The sequence below is a fragment of the Aplidium turbinatum genome, chromosome 4 (assembly GCF_918807975.1).
Source record: "Aplidium turbinatum chromosome 4, kaAplTurb1.1, whole genome shotgun sequence".
Classification (NCBI taxonomy): Eukaryota; Metazoa; Chordata; class Ascidiacea; order Aplousobranchia; family Polyclinidae; genus Aplidium; species Aplidium turbinatum.
Genome location: NC_137475.1, coordinates 43,850,369 through 43,871,768, shown reverse-complemented (window position 1 = coordinate 43,871,768; position 21,400 = coordinate 43,850,369). Strand labels below are relative to the sequence as shown.

The window sequence follows — 21,400 nt, the reverse complement described above, 5'->3', positions numbered from 1 at the left end:
TAGAAATCTGCTTGTTAAAGTGCCTACCAGAATGTGACGGTGGTCAGAATGTCGGTGATTAACTATAATTGCCTCTGCACTGTTTTTATGAAATAAGCGGGTCATTCGGGTGCAACTTAGTTCGTACCTTGAACCATTCGTACAGTCAGTTCGTACCCTGAAAAGATCGAGAAAAAAAATTAAAAAAAGCCGAAGTCGCTGATCGCAGTTTAATGGCACAAATCCGAAGTCGCTGATCGGAGTTTCCCTAAACAATTTAAAACAAACTCGAGGGTTAGGGTTAGCAGAAACTGCGGTTAGCGGAGACGGCGAAACTGCGGAAAAATGTTTGCGGAAACTGCGATCAGCGAGGGTTAGGGATAGAGCATAGATTACTCTATGGTGAGGGTAAAGGTTAGCGGAAACTGCGGAAAAATGTTTGCGGAAATTGCGGAAAATGTTTGCGGAAACTGCGATCAGCGAGGGTTAGAGTTAGAGCATAGATTACTCTATGGTTAGAATTAGGGTAAGGGTTAACGGAAACTGCGCAAAAATTTTTGCGAAAACTGCGATCAGCAAGGGTTTAGGTTAGAGCATAGATTAGTCTATGGTTAGGGTTAGCGGAAACTGCGGAAAATGTTTGCGGAAACTGCGATCAGCGAACCTCGGTTTTGAGCTATTTTTTCTCTCGATCTTTTCAGGGGGAAAATTTTAAAATGATTGCGGAAACTGCGATCAGCGACTTCGGCTTTTTTTAATTTTTTTTCTCGATCTTTTCACGGTACGAACTGACGGTCCGAACTGTTCATGGTACGCATAGCCGTACGAAACCAAACCATTTTGGGGAGACAGAACATAAATTTTCCCAAATGTGCATGCTTTTATAGAAATTGCCCAAATATAATGTATGCGGTGCATGATAACAGTGAAAAGCTAACATAACAAGATTGCTAGCAGTGGCGTAGCCAGTAATTTTGAAAGGGGGGTTTTGACGGCGTGTTTTGGATATGGCGACATCCAGCAGCGGGGGGTCTGGGGGGCCTCCCCCAGAAAATTTTGAAAAGTTACTTTGAATTTGGTGCATTCTGAGAGTAATTTTAACAAAAATGTGGTTATGAATATTCCTGTATAATGGTACTGTGCGGTGGCATAGCAAAAGGATAAGATCATGTTTTCTTCGGCATTTTTCGGAAATAAAGCTACAATTTTCTATGTTTTCTTGTTGTTAATTCCTGGCTGAGATATTTGAATGTTTGGTAATGGTAAAACTCGCTCTTTGCAATACCCACCCACCCCCTGGCTACGCCAGTACGCCACTGATCACCAGCTAGCTAGAATTTCTTACCAAAGTAATCAAGATAGAACAACTGAATTCATCTTTGAAGATACCTTGCTTGTGCATTGCTTGATGCTTCTGCACTTTGGCATGGTAAGTAGGAGTAACAAATATTGTTTTACACACCACAAATAATAAACAACCCCAGTTAAATATTCAGTTGTGATGTCATAAAAGACTCAAAAAATAAACATTGCAGGAAACCGGCTCAGGGGGACCATGCAGATTCAGAAAAAAGTACATAACAATAGAGAAATTATAATTAAATGTATTAAAACACAGACATACTACTTCTGTTCAAATATACTTTGTTCAATCAATTAAAGTAGTTTTGATGATACGAATTTTAGTACAAAAATAAAAAGGTCTGGCAGCACTACTTCTAAAAATATAGTTATGCTAGGTAATTTGATGACAAAAATAACTAAGCTTGATATATTTTAAGTTTGCATACAGACGGTGACGTAGGATTCAAAGAACCCAATTAGCCTAGCAGTACGTATTTACATTGATTCATGGTCTGAATATTGAATAATATTCAATCATCGGATTTGCAGAAGGCGTCGTTGGATTTTCAAAAAATCGCCGAATAGGGAACTTGCCGAAAAAGGCTCTCGCCGAATAAGGAACTCGCCGAATGGTAGCAGAACCTTTTATAAAAGTAACCAAACAAAGCTAAGCAACACCTTAACATTACTTTTAACAGGTATAACATGTTTTTGTTAAATGTTGTGGTGTTGCTTAGCTATGTTCGTTTATGGTTGAAAAAGTACTGTGACCTCCCCACCCGAATTGTTTTATAAAAGTATTTACCAGATTTATACAAATTCATATTTTGTAGTTGCCCAAATCAAGATGGTGCATTTATGAATATTATGAAAAAAATTAAAGACTTTGTAAATATTGATGCCGAGACAACTGCATCATGCCAATTTGGACAGTTTTATAAATAGACTATGATCAGATACTGCAATTTCATATTTTTTTGTTGCCCACATCTAAACGATATAGTTATGTAAATTGGAAAATTAATGAATTTGTTCATTTTGGGGAAACTGCCTCACGCTAATTTGGGCAGTTGCATAAACAGACTAATCAGTTTCATCAAATAATTTCATGTTTTCAGCTGCCCAAATCAACACGATGCATTTGTGAAAATTAATAAAATTAGCTATATAGCAAATTTTGCGTTTTGATTTGGGCAGTTTCACAAAAGTATTAGAGACATATTTTGGTGGTTGCCCAAATTGGCATGATGCAGTTGGTTAAATGCATTTCGTACTGCAGTTTGATCACCATGCAATACAATATATCAATATGGGTGTGCCAAATGAAAATTTTGCGGCACATTTCTTGTGCAAATAAGAGGCTGTACCGTACTTAGTTTGATAGGTAAAAGTTATTAATTTATAGTTTTTTTTTAATTTATGCAATTTTGTAGCGCTTTATATAGCAATTTTTGCCCTTATAATTTCAAGATTTTGCCCGAATTCGTGACGTTTTGAAACAACAGGGGGGCGGCTGCCCCCCCTGGCTCGTACGGCTATGATTGGTACGAACTAGGTTGCATCTGAAATAGGCTATGCAATTGCGCTGTGAAACTTGTTTATCAATATAAGAAATAATTTTAGGCTATGAATTATTTTGTGTAGATTTATGAATTAATTACAATTTCAAACTTGCTTTTTTTAAAGTGGATTTTGTTTAACAATGGACAAAGATCAGGAGGTACCGGTAAATGTTTTTAGTATTTTGAGTTTTTTAATTCTTTGTCATTTGTAAATGTGTTTGCAAAAAGGGTTCAAAATAAACTCCAATAATATCTGCAATAAATTGGCTATATTATAGTACCATACTAAAAACATGGTTCCTCACTTGATTTCATGCATTCTGGATGAGAAAATAAAGTTTTCATTATAATATACTAAGAATTTGGCACCAACTAGAGTGGGTGGCTAGTTCCTTTCCAACAATTTTTTTTCTTCAGCATATATGCCCACCCAATTTATTAGTATTACACCCTGGATGGAGATGAGCAGTGTTTTTTCAACAACCAGTTTTAACTGAGAGTTGAACCAGGGTACTATGATTGGAAAGCGATCGCCTTATCAGTCGTGCCATCCCACCACCTCTATTGATGGATTGTTAGCTAGCATATAAACTTACCCAATAGACAGCATAAAATCAAATTTAAAAATGAATTAGACCGGACAACACAATCTTTTTGCATTGGCAAAAACTATTGAACATATTGTGCACTGATACAAAAACTGATATTATGTAAGCCTACTGATACACAAAAAAAAAACGGCAACTTAAAAAAGATGCCAAGTACAGTATGAAAAAGTATGACATATACAATCATGCTTAAAGCAGTGGCTCTCAAACTTTTTTCCTTGGATACACCTAGCGATATGCATTTCGGCATCATGTATTTATAGGCTATGTGTTTCCAACCTTCGGTTGTTTTGCTGCAAAGTGAAGTGAATTAGAACTGTGCGCTATGTGATTATTAAATTATAATTGATTGCTACAATTTTTTAATAATTTACTCAAATGCACATGTCTGTCAGGTAATAAACATTTTATTACCTCAATTGAGTTTGGATACCAACCGGAATCATTGCATGGCACCCTTGGAAAATTAAAACGATTCACACTTTGAGAACTTGTGATGTAAAGTAAAGGTCCCATACTCAGTTATGAGCTTTGGGGAATCAGATGTTTTTCAACAACCTGGGTCCTGGGGTGTTGAACCAGGTTTGCATAATTGAAAGGCCTTATCTGCTCGCCATCTCACCGTAAATGTCAGCATATATATAGGCCTTTTGTCGTTAAATTAAAGCTAATTATTCTACATTGACTTGTGACAGAACATTGTATGCTGCCATAATTGTGATTATATGTGAAGATTGTGTAATATTTAAAAGCTTTTCTCAGGTTGCTAACTGCCAATTAATATTTCTATTTAGAGACTGCATGATTCAGCAGAGTTACATCGTGAGGTGGATACAACAGATGCCGGTCCTTTCCAATCCAATTCCCCTGACCATACTTGTAACAACATTACTCCAAATATATCATCATCATCATTATTTTCAGCAGGTCAGTTTAATGCAACTTTTTCAACTTCTCACTCAACCACACTTTTTGCTTTCTGTTCAATAAAACTGTTTACAGAACCTGTATAATATAGGAATAACATTTATTCTTTTAATGTCATTGTGTTAGATCTGTGCCGGAGTTGTGTGGCAGTAAACCTGAACTGTTGTGCTGTTACATATCTTACAGCAGAAGCACATTTTGATGAATGAGATGCTGAACTTGCAAATCTTGTCACTGCTCCCATTGCCAGCCAGTAACCTAAAATTGCTCTTGGTTGCCTGATTGTGGAATGGAAATTAAGTAGAAATCCAGAGATTTCCTTCTTTTTTAATGATGTGTGCTAAGACCAAAGCTAGGATGACATTTTCTTCAAATCTTTTTCATAAAATCATTTCTTTAATGACGGAGATAGTAGAAAACATGTACATAACTTGGTCTACCGTAATGCAGAGCATTCTTCTGCAGCACCACGTTTCTACTGCTTCAACACTACGTTTGAAAACCTGCTTGTATCATGGAATAAGTTGGTGGATAATAATCGAAAATAATGCAGATAGCAATAGTTTAACTTGGATGTTTTGCAGCACTGTTTGAAATCATGTTTTGGTCATAAGTTAAAACAACCAGCATGAAAACAAAGTTTGGCTTTGACTGATCATTTCACAGGGATGTGATATCTATTGCAATCACTATCATTGACAGCAAATAGTTTTCATAATGATTAGCTCCACCATTGTTTTAAACTCATTGGTATTGAATATTGCAGATCATTCTGAATCTGACCCAGCATGATCTCATTCCTGTGAGCTAAACAAGCTACTTAATTTTCAGTTCACTAAATAATGTAATATATTATACTTTGCTGTATTGATTTTATTAATTAGCAGTGAACTAATATGGTATTACCAGCACTGTTAAAAGCTACAACAATTTGTTGAGAGCAGAGCTCTGCTACCTCAGTCTATTTCCAACTGTTTCGCAGTGACAGCATTATTAAAAGAATATTTTTGTGTGTCTTCATAGAGTTATTGTAATAGAGTTTGATTACTTTTTTAATTGGAAATATTTCAATATATTAGCAGGTCCGCTTCTATTAAGCCCCCCTGTCTTCTACAAGACAGCTGGTGATGTTGTCAAGAGGTTCACACCCAAGTAAGTTGGTGCAGTGTTTTCGTTATTGTTGTTTGAGATGTGATACAGTTCATCTTTATGCTTCATCTATATATAATTATAATTGTTACTTCCAACATTGTGTTTTCTTGTTAATTTTTAACACTTCTCGGGGTTTGCAGTTTACTCCTTATTAGTTGCGGAATGGCCCGTTTCGGTGAGTCCGATTCGGTGAGTCCGATTCGGTTAGTCCGTTTCGGTGAGTCCGATTCGGTGAGTCCGATTCGGTGAGTCCGATTCGGTTAGTCCGATTCGGTGAGTCCGATCCTTCAACGGGGGATTTTTTCAATTTTTTTTTTTTTAATTATCGGGTACCGTAGCCTAATTATCATTGCCGTTTTAGGGTTAGGGGTTTGGAGTTAGGGTTAGGGGTTAGAGGTTAGGAACTCACCGAATCAGACTCACCGAATAGTAGCAGACCCTATTAGTTGACGTTGAGATTAGGTTTTTAGTTGTGCATTGAAGTTAGGAGATTAGGTTACAAAGTATTTTATTTTTGCATTATAAGGCTAACCTCTTACGCAAAAAAAGAACCATTTTTATTTTGGAGGTAATGCTTCATGTAAACTCAATTTCTATCTTACTTGTACCTCTGTAATAGCACACACTATTTTTGCTATAATAATTAGAAATTAAGCCTTTAACTTAATTGAAACCCAAATGTAGACTTGCTGATGAGAATATATTCATAGCTGTGAAGCAGGGCGAAAAATATATATACCACTCCGATTTCGCGATTTATAACTGGCCCACTCCGGCTTCAGTGTTGCCAGATATTTGAGGATTGCCAGATTCTTTTGATTTTTTTTCATTTAATTTTACGTTAGTTGTGATCGAAATTGCAATAACGACTTTCACAAAAACTGACAAGAACAAACACTTCTATTTTCTGGTAAAGGTTTAAAGTGCATGTTGATGCGCAATCTGCCGCAGGCGGAGATAACGACTGATAATGATGATGAAAAACAAGAGACAATATTTTTTTTTTATGCGGACAAAACTTTTATTTGTGGTTCTGTATCAAATTAGAGGCACAGGCCTTTTTTAACGACTCCGACTGCGGACGTGCCAAAAATATTCCGCATCTTTTGGAAATATTTTGCTATATGCTGTTGAAAAAATTAACATATTTTTACCCTTTTTTTCACAATGATACTAAGACATGCAGTTTTGTGCCAAAACAAACTTAGCTTGTTTCAAACTATTCTAGTTGATTAATTGGAACAAATGTTTTTCTATATTTCAGAAGAGATAACCGCCGAGACATGTTTGACATCCCAGATGAAGTTTTTCAAAAGGATGATAGCGGCTCGATCGTATTTGAAGCGGAAGGTGCATCGAATGCAGTCAAGCATTTTTTCTTGTGAGTTGCTGTGGCAATTCTCATAGAATCAAAGCAGATGTTTGTATGACACATGCTTAGTACGTATAATACTTAACAAAACACGTGGCAACCTGTTCACTGATTCCGAAATTGCTTCAATAATACAAACTTTAAAACCCGAATTTGAATGATGGTGGTGATGATGATACCAGCTTGGACTTTTGATGGCCTGTAGTGGTGTATGATTGCTTCTGTTTTGCTCTTGTAGATACCTTTGCGTGATATCATTGCAAGATCATCAATCTTTTCTTTTCGATTGCTAATTGTGTTTCAGCAATGCACTCCCACAAGAACCAACACCCGTCAAGGACTCCACTGACGCAGGGGGCGAGTATGGAGGGGAGCAGTACTATGGTGACCAGAGTGATGTGGCTTCTCACCCACAACCCCATTTGGGGATAACTTCAACTCAGCAAACGGGGACTCTATCCATAGAGAAGTGTGCTGCGTCAGATGTGGAAGACGCTTTCCGTTACGACATGGCGTATCCCGAGCGGGGGTGTTTTGTCATCTTCAATCACAATGTATGTGACTGCTATTCATTGTGATGTATCAACTGAAGTAGCCGCTAGTTATTTCCAATGCCATTCTTATTAGGCTGTCATGTCTGAAGGTGGGCACGAATATTGGCTTCCTTGCCTCTTCGTCCACTTTATTAAATATCCAACCACCAGGCGTAAACCGCGATATTACAATATAAAAACTAACAACATATTCCATCTACTTTGTCTAATTCATGATTGCATTGCGAACCCAGACAACAAATCAGTTGTTTTTTTACATTGATTCAATGTTTGCAAACGCTGTAATCGTTTACAAACTTTTACAATCCATGTAAACGAAACTGATGTGATGTCTATGTCTGGCTTAGATTTGAAGTGTTGCAAGAAATGTTTCCATCATTTTCAATTTGCTTGCACTTCGGCAGACGTTCGACTTGTACAACAAACATAGAAAGGAAGATGACCGCCTAAACGATCGAAGAGGAACGGATAAGGACGCGTTGAACCTTGAAAATGCTTTTAAGCAGCTTGGCTTTGAATATGTTAGAGTTGTAAAAGACGCAACTAGATCCGACATCTACCAGTGGATTGACATGTGTAAGTTGTACTTTAGATAGCTCAACGTTTTTTTTTTATGTCTGTGCATGGAGTACTGATATTAAATACATACAGTAGTTCTCAAAGTTTTTCAGCTTGTAGCGCATTAAAAATAATTGCGGAGCACATACTACATAAATAAACTTGCTTTAAAATTTTGTTGTGCAAATTTCAAATTAATAGGTATGCCTGTTTGTTACGTGACATTCACGCTTACTTCATCAGGAAGGCAATACTTAAATACCATATTCAAGAAAATGAGGTATCTTCTGACAGGTGTCAAACCCACAACAATGCTTGATATGAACGACTCGGTTACATGTCTTGTAATGCAAAGAAATTTATTTTCACACGAGTCAGTTCAATCATACATAGCTAAAAATCGATTTCGATCAGCTAGAAGCTAGATCATCTTCAGTTAAGCTGAAAGCAAACAGCACAAAAATCAAATGATGAAAGTGCGAAGGAATGAAACCAGCTATATAATATGGATACTACTGAATAGTGGCCACTGCTCATGATTAAGTATTCAAGTAATACGAATAGATTATTTTCCAAAAAGCTCCACGGCACACAGTTTGGGAAACACTGGTCTAGGAGACAACAGTTGTGTTAATATGGGCATTGCTATATATGCATATTGTCGCTGAACTTTGCTAAGTATCTTATTCTTTTTCACCAGTGTCTAAGGCTGACTTCTCCGACTACGATTGCTTTGGGTGCGCTATATTGACACACGGTGGCGACAGAGATATTCTTTATGCCAGAGATGCTGAGATGAACCTGAAAGACTTCACAAGACCATTCGGCGCAGACCGATGTACCACCCTTGCAGGAAAGCCAAAACTATTTTTCATTCAGGTAGGCGGTGCATTCGAGCAACCCTTGTGTTTTACAGCGTCGATTGCCCACATTGTAGTGGGCAATTAATTCTCCTTTGTATGCTGAAGGTTAACTCAAGCAATACTCGTCAGCTTCATTTTATAAAGATAACCCAGCTAAGAAAAGTTGCAATTTCACATCGTTAAACGTCACTTGCCTTTTAAACGATGTAAAAAGGAAAATATTTGCTGTCTAGGAACATTTTTTCGAACAAAAACTTTACATCACAGCTTGCCGAAATATTTCTGCAAGCTTATGGCGGTGTAAACTATAAGCATAGACAAATAAAACCTAACAACCAGACGGCATTTCACATGATAAATAAAAATACACTAAAAATTACAAACTTTTTCGGCCATACTCATGTGAGCCCTTTTCAAGTAAACCAACTGACTGATGTTCTCCATAAATTGAAAAAAAATCACCTCTCTACCAAACATTGTATTATAAACTATAAGAAGCCACACGAACATCAAGTTCTATAGTCTATTGTATCTGTTATAGCACCTCTGTTATAGCAAATATTTATTGACGATAAATAATTAATTATGCTGTTGACGCAAATGTTGTAACTTCATCCTGATTGCTTCTGTGATGCATTCATTGCTGGTCAATGAAAGTGGTTTGCTGCATCCCTGCTGTTGCATCATATTCTGAGAATGTTGTGAAGTTCACCTATTAACCAGACAGCAAGTTTGTGTTAATGTTTTTGTGCATAAGGCACAAATTTGTTCTATTTTTAATTTATTTTGAAACTACAAACATAAGTCAGGCCGACATGTTCAAAATAGATGTGTGTGGTTGACACCGGTACACGACATCTGGGCGAGACCATGTGGGCGACAGTAGCGAAAGTTTAGCCTTTCGGAACGGTGTTGACCTAGATATAATTTATCTAGTTGCTTTGCGGCGTCACGGTTTATCGTGAAGCTTAAGAGAAACCCTTCAGAAAAGAGACAAACGAAGACCTCCCAAGAGGAATGGCGAAAAAGTGGTTGACGTCAGTTATGAACGCTCCCTAACCGTTATCGAAACTTGACACAAAGTTTAAGATCTACGTCAAACTTGGGGTTGGCACAGCATGAGGGGGCTACCCATCTTCCTAAAATACGTTCACACTTGCAATCTGGGCAATACTCGGCCAATAATGCGCTTTTGACTGCGGCTGCCCCGTGCCCACTCACCACAACCTTGTCATCCATCTTTGTGTACTTGCAGCACCTACGGCGATAACTGGCGCGTGTCATCAAATATTTTTTCAAGGGCGTTATGTTTGAACGATAAAAAAAATCGAGGCCTGCTTTGATAAGAGTCAATATTTTGAAAGTAATTAATTAATTTAATTTTATGATTTATTGAACATTTACAAACCGACGAATTGTATATTATATCTGTCGATTCCGTTTGTTGAATCTCAGTTCGTTCTTGTCGTACTAGATGCGCCATGCTGTCAGAAATTATGAGCCAACTTTTATTTTATTTTCACAAACAGTTTGATATCTTACAAACCCCTTCACATGTTATATATTAATGAACGCAGCATGTTTTAAAGTTTCTGATGATTTACTTTTTATAAGGTTTGATTGGTTTGGTTCATGTTCGAACTGTGCTCAAATTTTCACCATCTAGAAGGGTTGCTTCTACGTTATTTTTTATCCCACTAGTTGAAAATGTTTCTTGATGGTCAGCGGCTGTAAGTTTGTCGCATTATTCTATCTTTTGTCATTTTTCTGTTATTTGTATGTTATCTGTAAGTTTGTTTATGTAGAAAATCGAACTTTCAGAACCTTTATTTTTAGTGAAATATTTTGTCAACGATGCACCCCGTAACCCCGCTTCTACTTGCAGGCTTGTAGAGGTGTAAACTTTGATGACGGAGGAAAAGTACCGCTGCGCCGTGTCCAGTCAGACCAAATAGATGGGACCCAGCCCGGGGGGGATGCAGTCGATGGCAGGGTGGAACAGGAAGTGACAATCCCGGCGGAAGCGGACTTTTTGATCGCGAACTCCACTGTGCCAGGTATGTGACGTCATTGATGGCGATGTGATGGTGGTGTGAACCGAAAGGGCACCGACGAGGTCTGTACAAAGATTGAAACAGCTATCTGCCGCTGCGATTTCTAACAACACTCAATTGTCACATGAGATCCTTATTTTAATCTTGTCAATCTTTCTATTTACTTATTTATATTTTATAGTTATCATAATTTTTCGATTTACTCATGAAATTGAAATATGAATCTAAAATAAACGATTACTGCGGCTATATGTTGAAGAATACTACTCGTGGCGTAATGAGAGCAATGGGTCGTTCTTTGTGCAAGCTCTATGCGCAATCCTCAACCGATACGGTGCCAGCATGGAATTAATGCAGGTTTGTAGCCAGCCAATGAATGCTTGTTATTTTAGCATTAACGACTTTAGTTTTTAATTGCTTTGGTTTGTTTTTGGTTTTTTGTTTTTTGGTTTTTTTTTTGGTTGTTTTGGTTTTGTTTTTTGTTTTTTTGTTTTTTGTTTTTTTGTTTTTGGTTTGGTTTTGTTTTTTGAACCAAAAACATAATTGATTTGCCACCTGCCTTGTGACTGCCAGGCATTCAGTCAAAAGTTGGCATTTCTCAGGTACTTTCATCACACCAGCTTATAAACCACTAAGCAAGGTTGTTTTCAACTATTGTAACTTTGTTTTTGGTGCGAGTATGATCGTGCTATTCAATGTATCTTCTTGAGTGTTGCATGGAGGAGATGGTCGGGGTCCAAAGCGCGGCGAGCGAGAGAAATCGTGGCTCCTTTACGGCGTAGCTCAGCGGGTTGGATGCCTGCTAGGATGGGCAGGCAGTCCGTTGGAGTGAGACGCAGGCATCCAGTCACAGTACGCAGTGCGTCGTTAATGGCGGTATCAATCTGGTGGGTGTGAGAACTACGACACCAGACCGGCGCGCAGTACTCAGCGGTGGAATGAACAAGGGCTAGGGTAGCTGTTACGAAGAGTTGTAGCGAGTACGAAGAGTTAGACCACCACCTATAAAGCAGCGCTTGAAATCAAGACGCCCCTTTGTGCCTGCCGCACAACAACTCCTTAAGAACGCAGAAGAACTTAGTTTAAGTGCGGCACACTGGACGAACCACATGTGGAACACGGAGTGGCAAAATCACACCTCCACGCTCCGTGACTTCATACCCAACGCCGATCCCCGTCCACCAGGGATGTCCCTCGCAAGGCTTGCGTGGGTCAGGCTTAACCGCCTGCGAACTGGCGTCGGCCGCTTTCGTTCGGACATGCACAAGTGGGGCCTGGCTCCTTCATCAGAATGCGAGTGTGGTGCCACGGAACAGACCGCAGACCATGTCATCTACCACTGCCTAACCCACCGGCCTCCACACGGTGCGCATGGTCTGAGAATCCTGGACGACGAGACTGCCGAGTGGCTGAAGATTTCCTGCCCTCCAATCTAGCCTGGAAAGATCGCTCATACGCCATCATCATCAATGTATCTTCGAATTGACACAGAACATACTGCGATAATTTAAGAACACTGAACTGTAGCTTTTGCCATTGCAGTTTGTTTTTAATAAACCTAACTTTAAACTGTTACTACCTTTGCGAACCAAGTGCTATGCTATAAAACGATGCACCATGCACATTTATTGTCATTACTCAAACCTTTCTCTTCACAGATGATGACTCGGGTGAATCGTATGGTCGCCTACGATTATGAATCGTCTACTTGCGATAGAGTGTCGAACAAAAAGAAGCAGATACCATCCATTGCAACCCGGCTTACAGCGGAAGTTTTCTTCAAGCCTAAGCATGAAGATCCAGATACAGGCACTCAGGTGCTCACATTTTACCAGTTCGTTTGTCGAGCCAATTTCATTGCGTAATTTTCAGCCAGTTCTAACTATTCCGAGTCCGACGCGAACCGTCACTTAAATTGGCTTTGTGATCAAAACTTGGACAAAAACGATCGTTCTCGTCATCGAATATATTGCTTGACATTGATGAGAAAACTCACCAATTGGAGTGATGCTAATAAAACACTGGAATTTCTAACCAAAACACTGAAGATTGTAGAAACCTTAAGTTGTCCGGTAGTATTTCAATACAATTTGAAATCATCAAAACCTGACTGGTTACAGAACCATGTGTAGTATGTATCAGTGTTGCCGTTCACTGGTTGGTTTGAGGTGGTGTGGTGGTAAACGCTCTTGATGTTTGCATTGGAAGGCTCGGGTTCGATCTCCGTCTTAACCGGTACCCACTTTTTACCCAGCAGTGAAATGGTGCAGCCACATCCAATAAAGTGTAATTTGCGCAAGGAAACTGAGCACCCTTTAAATTGATAGGAAACATTACCGGTACTAGTTATGGGTAATTTAGCGGTGTTGCCATTTTTTCGTGTAGGAAAGATAGCAGTGTTGCCATTTATTATAGCGCATTGTTGTAAATCATTGTCTATAGATTGGCAGACTTGCTGTTCTTTGTGATGGGTTATTGTATTCTCTGACTCTCGCTCCCTAATGAAGCAACCGATTATTATAAACTAATCTGAGATCAAGCAATCGAAGAGAAACTGATTTCACGTTACTGTGCTAACTGAGGCTGCGAGTAACAGGTTTACTGGTTTAGGGTAATATGCATTCATCTGTCGTCTTAGTGTTAGTACCAAACAGAAAATGTTATGAGGTTTGGTTGTTATTTGTCAAAGATGGGCGAACCCGCCGAGTTTGGGATTCCAAAGGTCTTACTTTCTTACTGGGACTCAAGTTGCCTTTTATAATAGAAGGCATGTTAGACTTGCGGAAACGTGTCGCTGCAAAGTTGTGTAAACAATTTTTAGTCTATTATTTTTCTTTGACAGGCTGAGTGTTCCCCACCGCCGACTGTCAGTCAAACCACCATGCAGGTAGAAGCCAGGTAAGGCCTGGGTTGTGGAGGACATTTCATTGCTTGCAGAGCTCAAGCAAACAGCTGGGCTTTACGTTAATGATGTTTTGAAACAGTAGTTATCGATCTTTGCAGTGTCAGAGTAAAATGTAAACTTCAAGTGTGAACAAATCCGCACAAAACAAAAAAGTATTGAAAAAGCATCAGAGAGTTGCAGTGGCTACTGGCTACGTACGCAAACCTTTAAGATGTAGTTAAAGGTCGTCAGACCACTCAGCATGCGACAACTCAGCAAGTGCTTCAACTCAGCAAGTAGGCTACATTTAAACTGTCAAGTCAGCAAATGAGATTTACGTGCTCATCTGCCATGAGAAAAAATTTTCATGAGGGAGTTTGATGCTCCCTAATATCTATTTGTGACGTTGCCGACTACATTTGTGACGTTGCTGACAACTAAAACTTTTTTTTTTCGGAAGACTACCGGAATGTTAGATATGTGCTGCTGACGATCGAGATGTTATCGTTTCGACTCCTGATGCGTGCAGGTGGATGTTTGTTGGCTTCAAATTTTAATCCACAGTTTGTTTGTATTTCAGTGTTACAAGACACAATGCTGAAGAAGACTACACTTCGAGTGAAAGCTACGTTCTCACCACAACTGAGATCTCTCGGGAAGACTCAAGTCAAAGACAATCTTCCGGTTCCTCCTCTCAACATATTCCTCCCTTGCCCCCTAAATCTAAACACTTTTACCCAGACCCTGAGGACTGTTCCTTAGACCCTCCACGACCCCCCGGACAAGCAACCAACATCCCACAAACTTCCCAGAACCTCAACCAGGAGAAATCCACTCTTCCTCATGTAAGTACGATTTCTTCCCTTGGAGCCTCTTATTTGGAAGAGGAATCTTCCTCGGAGGATCCTTCCAATCGAGATCAATTTGTTACAGAAAGACCTTTCATTGATGACGCCATAGTGCCTCCTCCCGCTGGCGAACGCTTCATCCCCCCTAGCTTGGCGCTAAACGATAATGAGCTTCCACAAGACGCCAAATCTTTCCACGAGTCTCCGACGTTCTTACGAGAGACGACTGGCAACCGACAGACAACTTACCGCCGAAGCTGCCCGGAAGCCAGACGTTTAGTCACACAGATCAGTGGCAATTATATTGAAATTCTTGGTCGAAAAACGAAAAAATACTTTGAAGAAAGTGATTTGTAAACAATTTCTTTTAAAGCTTTGTCAACAATTGTTATTCAAACCTTAAAGGTTTATTTTCTGTAAAAGTTTTAAACGCCTGAGTTCACTCCCAATAGCCATTGGAAAGGAAAAAGAATCCACCTTGCTTTATATTCAGTTTCAATCTTATCTGGCTTTCACCTTAACTAATGTAGTTGGTGTTGTAGTCGAAGTAGATTTATTACAATGTCATTACTTGCACTGTACATCACGTTACTACAAGACATTGCTCATTTCGCCCTGATGCAACACTGCATTGATAGTTACTGATATTTATACAAGTTTGAGATACACTGGTAAGCATAGAGCGACATTGATGCTCATCCACGGGTGGTTTCGAACTAACGTCCATCGGGTCCAAGGCAGAGTTGTGTCTTGTCGGTCATTAACCCTTTAGCCGAGTTTCTATTCAAAGTTACGTCACTGGTTCTAGGAGGAACGATACTCTATGATACATGCAGCTGGTTATGTCCGCTGTAACGTTAAATTTTCATTAAATAACATTCTTTTCCGTATCTTCACCCACGGTGCCTGACAACTCAACATCTAATGTGATTCACCCAAGTACCTTTAGGTGTCGTCATTATCGTTATTGTTCAGGTAGCTTGATACACTTGTGTACGATTTGATGTTTTGCTTTCTGTGCAGTTATTGCTGTATTCGCGGTCGCAACCAACCCCCAACCACTGTAGAAAGACGTGTACAACTGTGCATGAGAAAGTATTTGTTTGTTGAAACACGCCGCCCACTGTCAAAGCCATCAACGAAGTGTTGCCTGTCAAGGTTTTACAGACGAGGCTAACGTGTCCATCCGTTTTAAAACAGAAACAATCATGTCCCACTTGTAAATTTACGTCATATCCTGTTGTTAGGAAACATCAAGAAAAGGAACAACGTGGTAGCTTCAGTGCTTATTCTTTAAACTTTTAATAAACTACCCATCTGTAGCTCGTACCACCACTCGAGGGATCCAACTCGAAAACGTTGCTTGTTGTACGCACCTGCACGATATTGGAATTAATCGCTCAAAGCCACAACTCGTCATGTTTAAAACTTTCTGTTGATGCAAAAGAATCATTCGTTCATTTTCGGTAGAAGCATAATTGCGAAGCTTCAAACACATAGACTCGAAGTAACGGTTGCACGGTTGATTAAACAGAGAAGGTCTTGATTTTGTAGCTGTACGTTACGTAAAACGTTACGTAAATTAATCTTTGTTTTGTTGTATACACGAAGTTCATTTGTTTAGGGAACGTTCAAATATTACGTAACGCCTTCGAGGGGGGGGGGTATCCAAAGCGTTACGTTAGCGTCACATCGGGGGGGAGGGGGTTCAAGCAAAACGTTACGTAACGCTTTCGAGTTCGGAACGGTAGTTTTTTGTGCTGAATTCGTAGTGAAAAAGGCGTTACGTTGGCGTTACATGGGGGAGGGGGGGGTCAAAAATTCGGAAAAAAAGCGTTACGTAATATTTGAACGTTCCCTTAAGCAAGTTGATGTTTTCCTATACCAGCATTTCAGAAATTCTAAGGCTTTTGGTTTGTAATATTTTAATTTACATTTTCTGTCTCGTCGCTTCAAGCCTTCCAATATTTTTGAAAATCTTTACGATTCTTCATCACTTGAAATAATTTTCAGTTGGTTCCATTATAATTTTCTTGCTTGGACGCAGCTTCGAAGTTCATGTCTTGTACCCACGATACACCAAGTGAGCCAGCTACGCAGTCGAGTGCTGGTGAGGGCCTTGGTTCGACGTTCGAAAGGACGCCAGTTCGATACCACTTAAGAGCATGCTACTGTGTCTTTGGCAAGACAGTTAAAGGCGTGCCTGAAGGTGAACACAGATTTCCTGCCCGTCTATTTATTCCAAGTCGTCAACTACCGGGCGTATACCTGGATGCGACAAAAGTACACCTAGTTCTGGAATGTGATCGCAAAATGTAGTACATTTTTGGGAAGGGTCGCGTCAAATAAAACTAAACAACCCAAGTATGGTTCAACACTCTCCACCTAAGAGCGTTGTTACTTTAATACCGTACGTGAAAGCCGAGACGCTTAATATTTTATATTTAAAGAAAATGAAGGGTTGTACCAACAAACATCTATAATATAGGTTGGCCCATGATCCTACAGAAGGATCCACAGAGGATACAAACTGATATGCATAAATCAAAAAGTGGAAAAAAAAACAATTATCATTCAAGTACATGTAGCTCTACACATGTGGCGTGAAAATTGCGTTTCGCTGCAGTCCGAAATTAAATCTGTTTTCATTGGCTTATTAATCATCACTTTTAGAAACCATCATCTCATTCGAAACTTGGAGACAGCTCTTTACTCTCATTTCACTGCTCTGAAGAGATCCTTGATCGAAACATTGTCCTCTGTAGTTAAAAATGTCTTATTAGACGTTTTTGTTTTTAATAAATAGAGTCAAAAGTCATGTAATTTTCACTTTGTGTGGAGCTACCTGTACTTGAGAGGTTACTGATATTTTTTTATTTCCTTAGTAGTTAGTTTGGCAAAGCCTTACTGTGCCTTACCTGTTCAGCGAAAATACTTAAACGTTCTGTCATCGTCAGCTAATTAGCCATAGGTCTCTATAAATTTTCTTTGTAGACTATTGCAAAAAACATTTTTGCTTCAATTAAGCTAGTCTGGTTGTAGATTCCTGCATATCCGCAGTGTCCTACCGACTTCAAAAATACTTCTCGTGCTTTTATCTCTCAGTACATTCGTTTTGACCAATGCAAAGCTGCAGAAACCAGCTGATAGGTTTTGTTCTTAAAGATAGTTTATATCTTCCTTGTTAGAATGGCCTTCTACTTGTGCAAGCTGTAAATTGACTAATTGATAGAATATGTGGTAGCTATTTACAATACTTTATCACTTGTGTTTATAATGTAAATGATGTGTTGTATTGCGTTTGCCTATGTGCTACTCTATAATATGAGTGTTTAATGGCGGTCTGCCATCAACCTGTCAGCCATGCTTGCATCTTAAAGTCATGAGCAAAACATTTCATTGACATTGTGTGAGATCTCAGCAACAATTGTGAAGGAACTTCACTGTAAAAACACTTTTTCTATCTCTAAATGAAACCCTGTTTTTTTTCCGTAGAAGATTTATACTTTCAAAAACTTTTATTAATATTCACTGATGCTGAGTAAGCCCAAGAGGTTCAGAACTCACCTAAAACATGGCGTGTTGCTGTAAGTATTGTGGTACTATACAAGAAGATGGGTGAAAAGAAATATCCTTAGATTCGCTGTGATTATTGTGTTGTAGGCTACTCTTTAAAGCCAATGATATATGTATTTTATTTAATAAATTTCTTTTGTATTGAAGCGTATTAAGTTAATGGACAATTCTTTTTATCGAGTCTTTTAAATTTAGTTGATGCACCACAGATCGACAAATTCTTTCGGAGTTGTATATTGAAAGGTCCCATTTGCCGCACTGCGAGTGGTAGGCTAAGCTGAGGGCATACAAGAAGATGATCCGCTGTTTGGGGCTTGGTTCCACAGATACATGTAACTGGGCCCGTGTTGTAACCCCACTTTACCATTGCAGATCTAGTGCGGCTAACACCGGTTTGTAGTCGATTGAATCTTTTCCACTTTGCCCAATTGGCGTTTGCTCTTGGGGAAGGGACTCTGATGGTAAAACCATCATTTTCGCGAGTGATGGGTTGTAGGCTTGTTTGACATGATACATGTTACAGGGTCATTATCGAATTGTTGTGTCAATTGCTTAAACCTTGGTTGTCTTATTTGTTGTTGAGGTTAACGACTGAGCATACGAAACTTTCTCTTGATTTCAACCGTGTCTGCAGCAACTTATCCATGTCTTTTGTCTCGTCACATGTTTGCTTTAGCCTTTCAGATTGACTGTTGAGGACAATGAGTTCATTGTATTAGCTTCGCTTGGCGTATTATGCTCCTGCTTTGTGTCCTTGCACAAGCAACCACATTATCAACGTTATAGCTAGGCCTATTGTGTGACTCCGTTGGCTTACTCGGAGAATTTTGCCTGGCCCGATTCGGCGCTTGTGATGAAGGAATGTAGCCTAGGTAAAAATCCACACGGAAAAATCCCGACGGGAAAATATCCATCCTGATATTCGGCCTACAGTGTTTAAGGTATATAATCTGTATGGGTTTTTACCGATGACCGTGATAGAGACAAAGGATGCCATCATTCCAACACACATCTTCCAGAACACAACGAAAAATTACATGTCATCAGCATGCTGTCTTGATGGTTTGTAAAAACGCACTTTGGTGTTGCACTTTGGAGGCATGAAACTAATCAAATAGCTTGTTTGCTTCGGCTACACTGTTGTAGGCTAAATGTAATAAGTTATAAACCTTGATTCTTGAGCAAAGTTCGTTATTATTGCTATTTGCTTAACCATAGCCTTTCATCAATCCATGCAATTAGGTATCCGTGCTTTGAAATTATGTTGCGCTTAGAATTGGTTTCTATATGCGAAGTTATTATTTGCATAATTTTCTATTTTCCTTCAAATGTGGTAATTCAGTCTGATGTTACATTGTACTTTTTTGTGCGTAGTGATTGCGCGTGGTCTAATACATGAAATAAATAACATACAAATATTGTATAAACCTCATTATTTCAATTTTCGTCATTAACGCGTCCGGAACGAAAAGGATGCTAGGCCTACGAGCTATCAGTTAATATCATCGATACATGCTACCAGCACGTCGATGAATGGGAAAAGGTGGCCTAACCTTGAAAGGTTTCAGATGTGCCTGAATTTTAGTAGGCTACATGTAGTACGAGTATATGTCTACAGCCAGCACGGCCATAGGACAAGAGTAAATAGAAAGTATCAGTCTGTCAACAGCAGCACATAGCGGTCATGTTGACTTCATAAGTTCTGTAAGACTTTAGAATCGGGTGGATTTTGGTTTATATAGCCTAATGATTAATTTTTAGCGCTCGACTTAGTGAACAAGGAAAATGCAGGATGAAGCAGCGCTGGTTCAACTTTCAGGTGATGCGCTAGAGCAGTGGTTCTTAAACTGGGGGGCGTGTGAGGCTCACAAGGGGAGGCAAGAAATTGAAAAACTCTGCATGAATTATGACTGAACAATAAACATGTCTTCACAACTGCGCTGAACAGTCGATTGTTGAAGATGAAACTTTGTGTTACAACTGTCGCGGTACTCCCCTCCATGGAACCCAAATAATAATGTGTTTTGTGCATCACTGGAGAGACAAGCTCGTAGTAGCACGTGATTGGTCCTCTCTTCCACAGTTCTGGAATGTGACGTTAGATTTAGTGAGAGCGCAGTGTTTGTTTCTTCGTTATGAGAGATGCGCTCCTCTCTTGTAAGAAGCCATTTTTATTTCTGAAACTTGAAAAAGAAAGTTAGTTCGTTTTGGACGTCTGCTTAACGGTCGCTTATTACAGTCAAGCACTGGATATATGTTTAAATGCATAATCGATTTATTTCGGATCTTGTATCAAAGTAATGATTATATATTGGAGATACAACCCTCAACCTTTGGATGTACAGTAACGTGGAATAAACTACTGGACGCAGTGAACAGTGAATACGGTAATAAGTAGGCTACACAGTTATTGTTATACAGTTACACGGTCGCGTCGCCGTAGCGACTTCCATCACAGTTGCTTCGTAGACCGTGTGGCGCTTAGCAAAGGGCTAAGCTGGTGACCCCAACCCATCCATACCCGGAAAGGCGACATTGGTGACCCCGACGTGATTGGATTTGGAACGTTGCAACAATTTTTTATGTAACTTAACTTGGCCTAATTCAACCAACATGGAGTTTATTGTTATTGTAGTGTCACTTTTGGCTATTGTGACGTCATTTTTAACTACCTTACTGTATTTCGTAGTGCGTAGCATTAATACTAAGGCAAATAATAACGCCACAGAGGCTTTTCACACTGCTTCACAAAATATTATGAACTTGTCGGCAAACGTACCAGTATCAAAAAAACTTAAATTACCTGTGTTTACTCATAGCAATGTGCAATTATGGTTATCATTGTGTGAATCTGCGTTCATGCAGCACCCTGACATGAGCTCACGTGATAAGTTCGATTGCATCGTACAAAAATTTGATCCTAAGCAATTGGCTGATATGACAGAAATTTTGGATAATTGTGTACATTGTGATTTACCGTATGAAAATTTTAAAACTTTGATCACTGCCGAGAATATGAAGTCCTCTACGGAGAGACTTCACGAGTTCTTACATGGTAACAAAGATCGAGGCCTTAAGCCGACCGAGCTCTTAAAGCGTTTACGTCAGTTAGTTGCTAT

General features: G+C 39.2%; 1 protein-coding gene across 1 annotated transcript; it reads left to right on the top strand.

Moving 5' to 3' along the window:
* The first annotated feature begins 2,951 nt into the window (after window positions 1–2,951).
* Window positions 2,952–16,325, top strand: LOC145768271 (caspase-7-like). Its single transcript, XM_082579751.1, has 13 exons — window positions 2,952–3,043; window positions 4,288–4,420; window positions 5,500–5,572; window positions 6,837–6,953; window positions 7,249–7,498; window positions 7,903–8,074; window positions 8,757–8,935; window positions 10,805–10,976; window positions 11,233–11,330; window positions 12,632–12,790; window positions 13,816–13,871; window positions 14,438–14,702; window positions 14,791–16,325. The coding sequence occupies exons 1-13, from the start codon at window positions 3,026–3,028 to the stop codon at window positions 14,815–14,817; spliced, it is 1,719 nt and encodes a 572-aa protein (XP_082435877.1). The 5' UTR covers window positions 2,952–3,025; the 3' UTR covers window positions 14,818–16,325.
* Window positions 16,326–21,400: the final 5,075 nt, after the last annotated feature.

Coding starts and splice junctions, on each gene's coding strand:
- LOC145768271 (XM_082579751.1), top strand. Junction 8,075..8,756: donor CTACCAGTGGATTGACATGT/GTAAGTTGTACT, acceptor CTTTTTCACCAG/TGTCTAAGGCTGACTTCTCC. Junction 10,977..11,232: donor CGCGAACTCCACTGTGCCAG/GTATGTGACGTC, acceptor TATATGTTGAAG/AATACTACTCGTGGCGTAAT.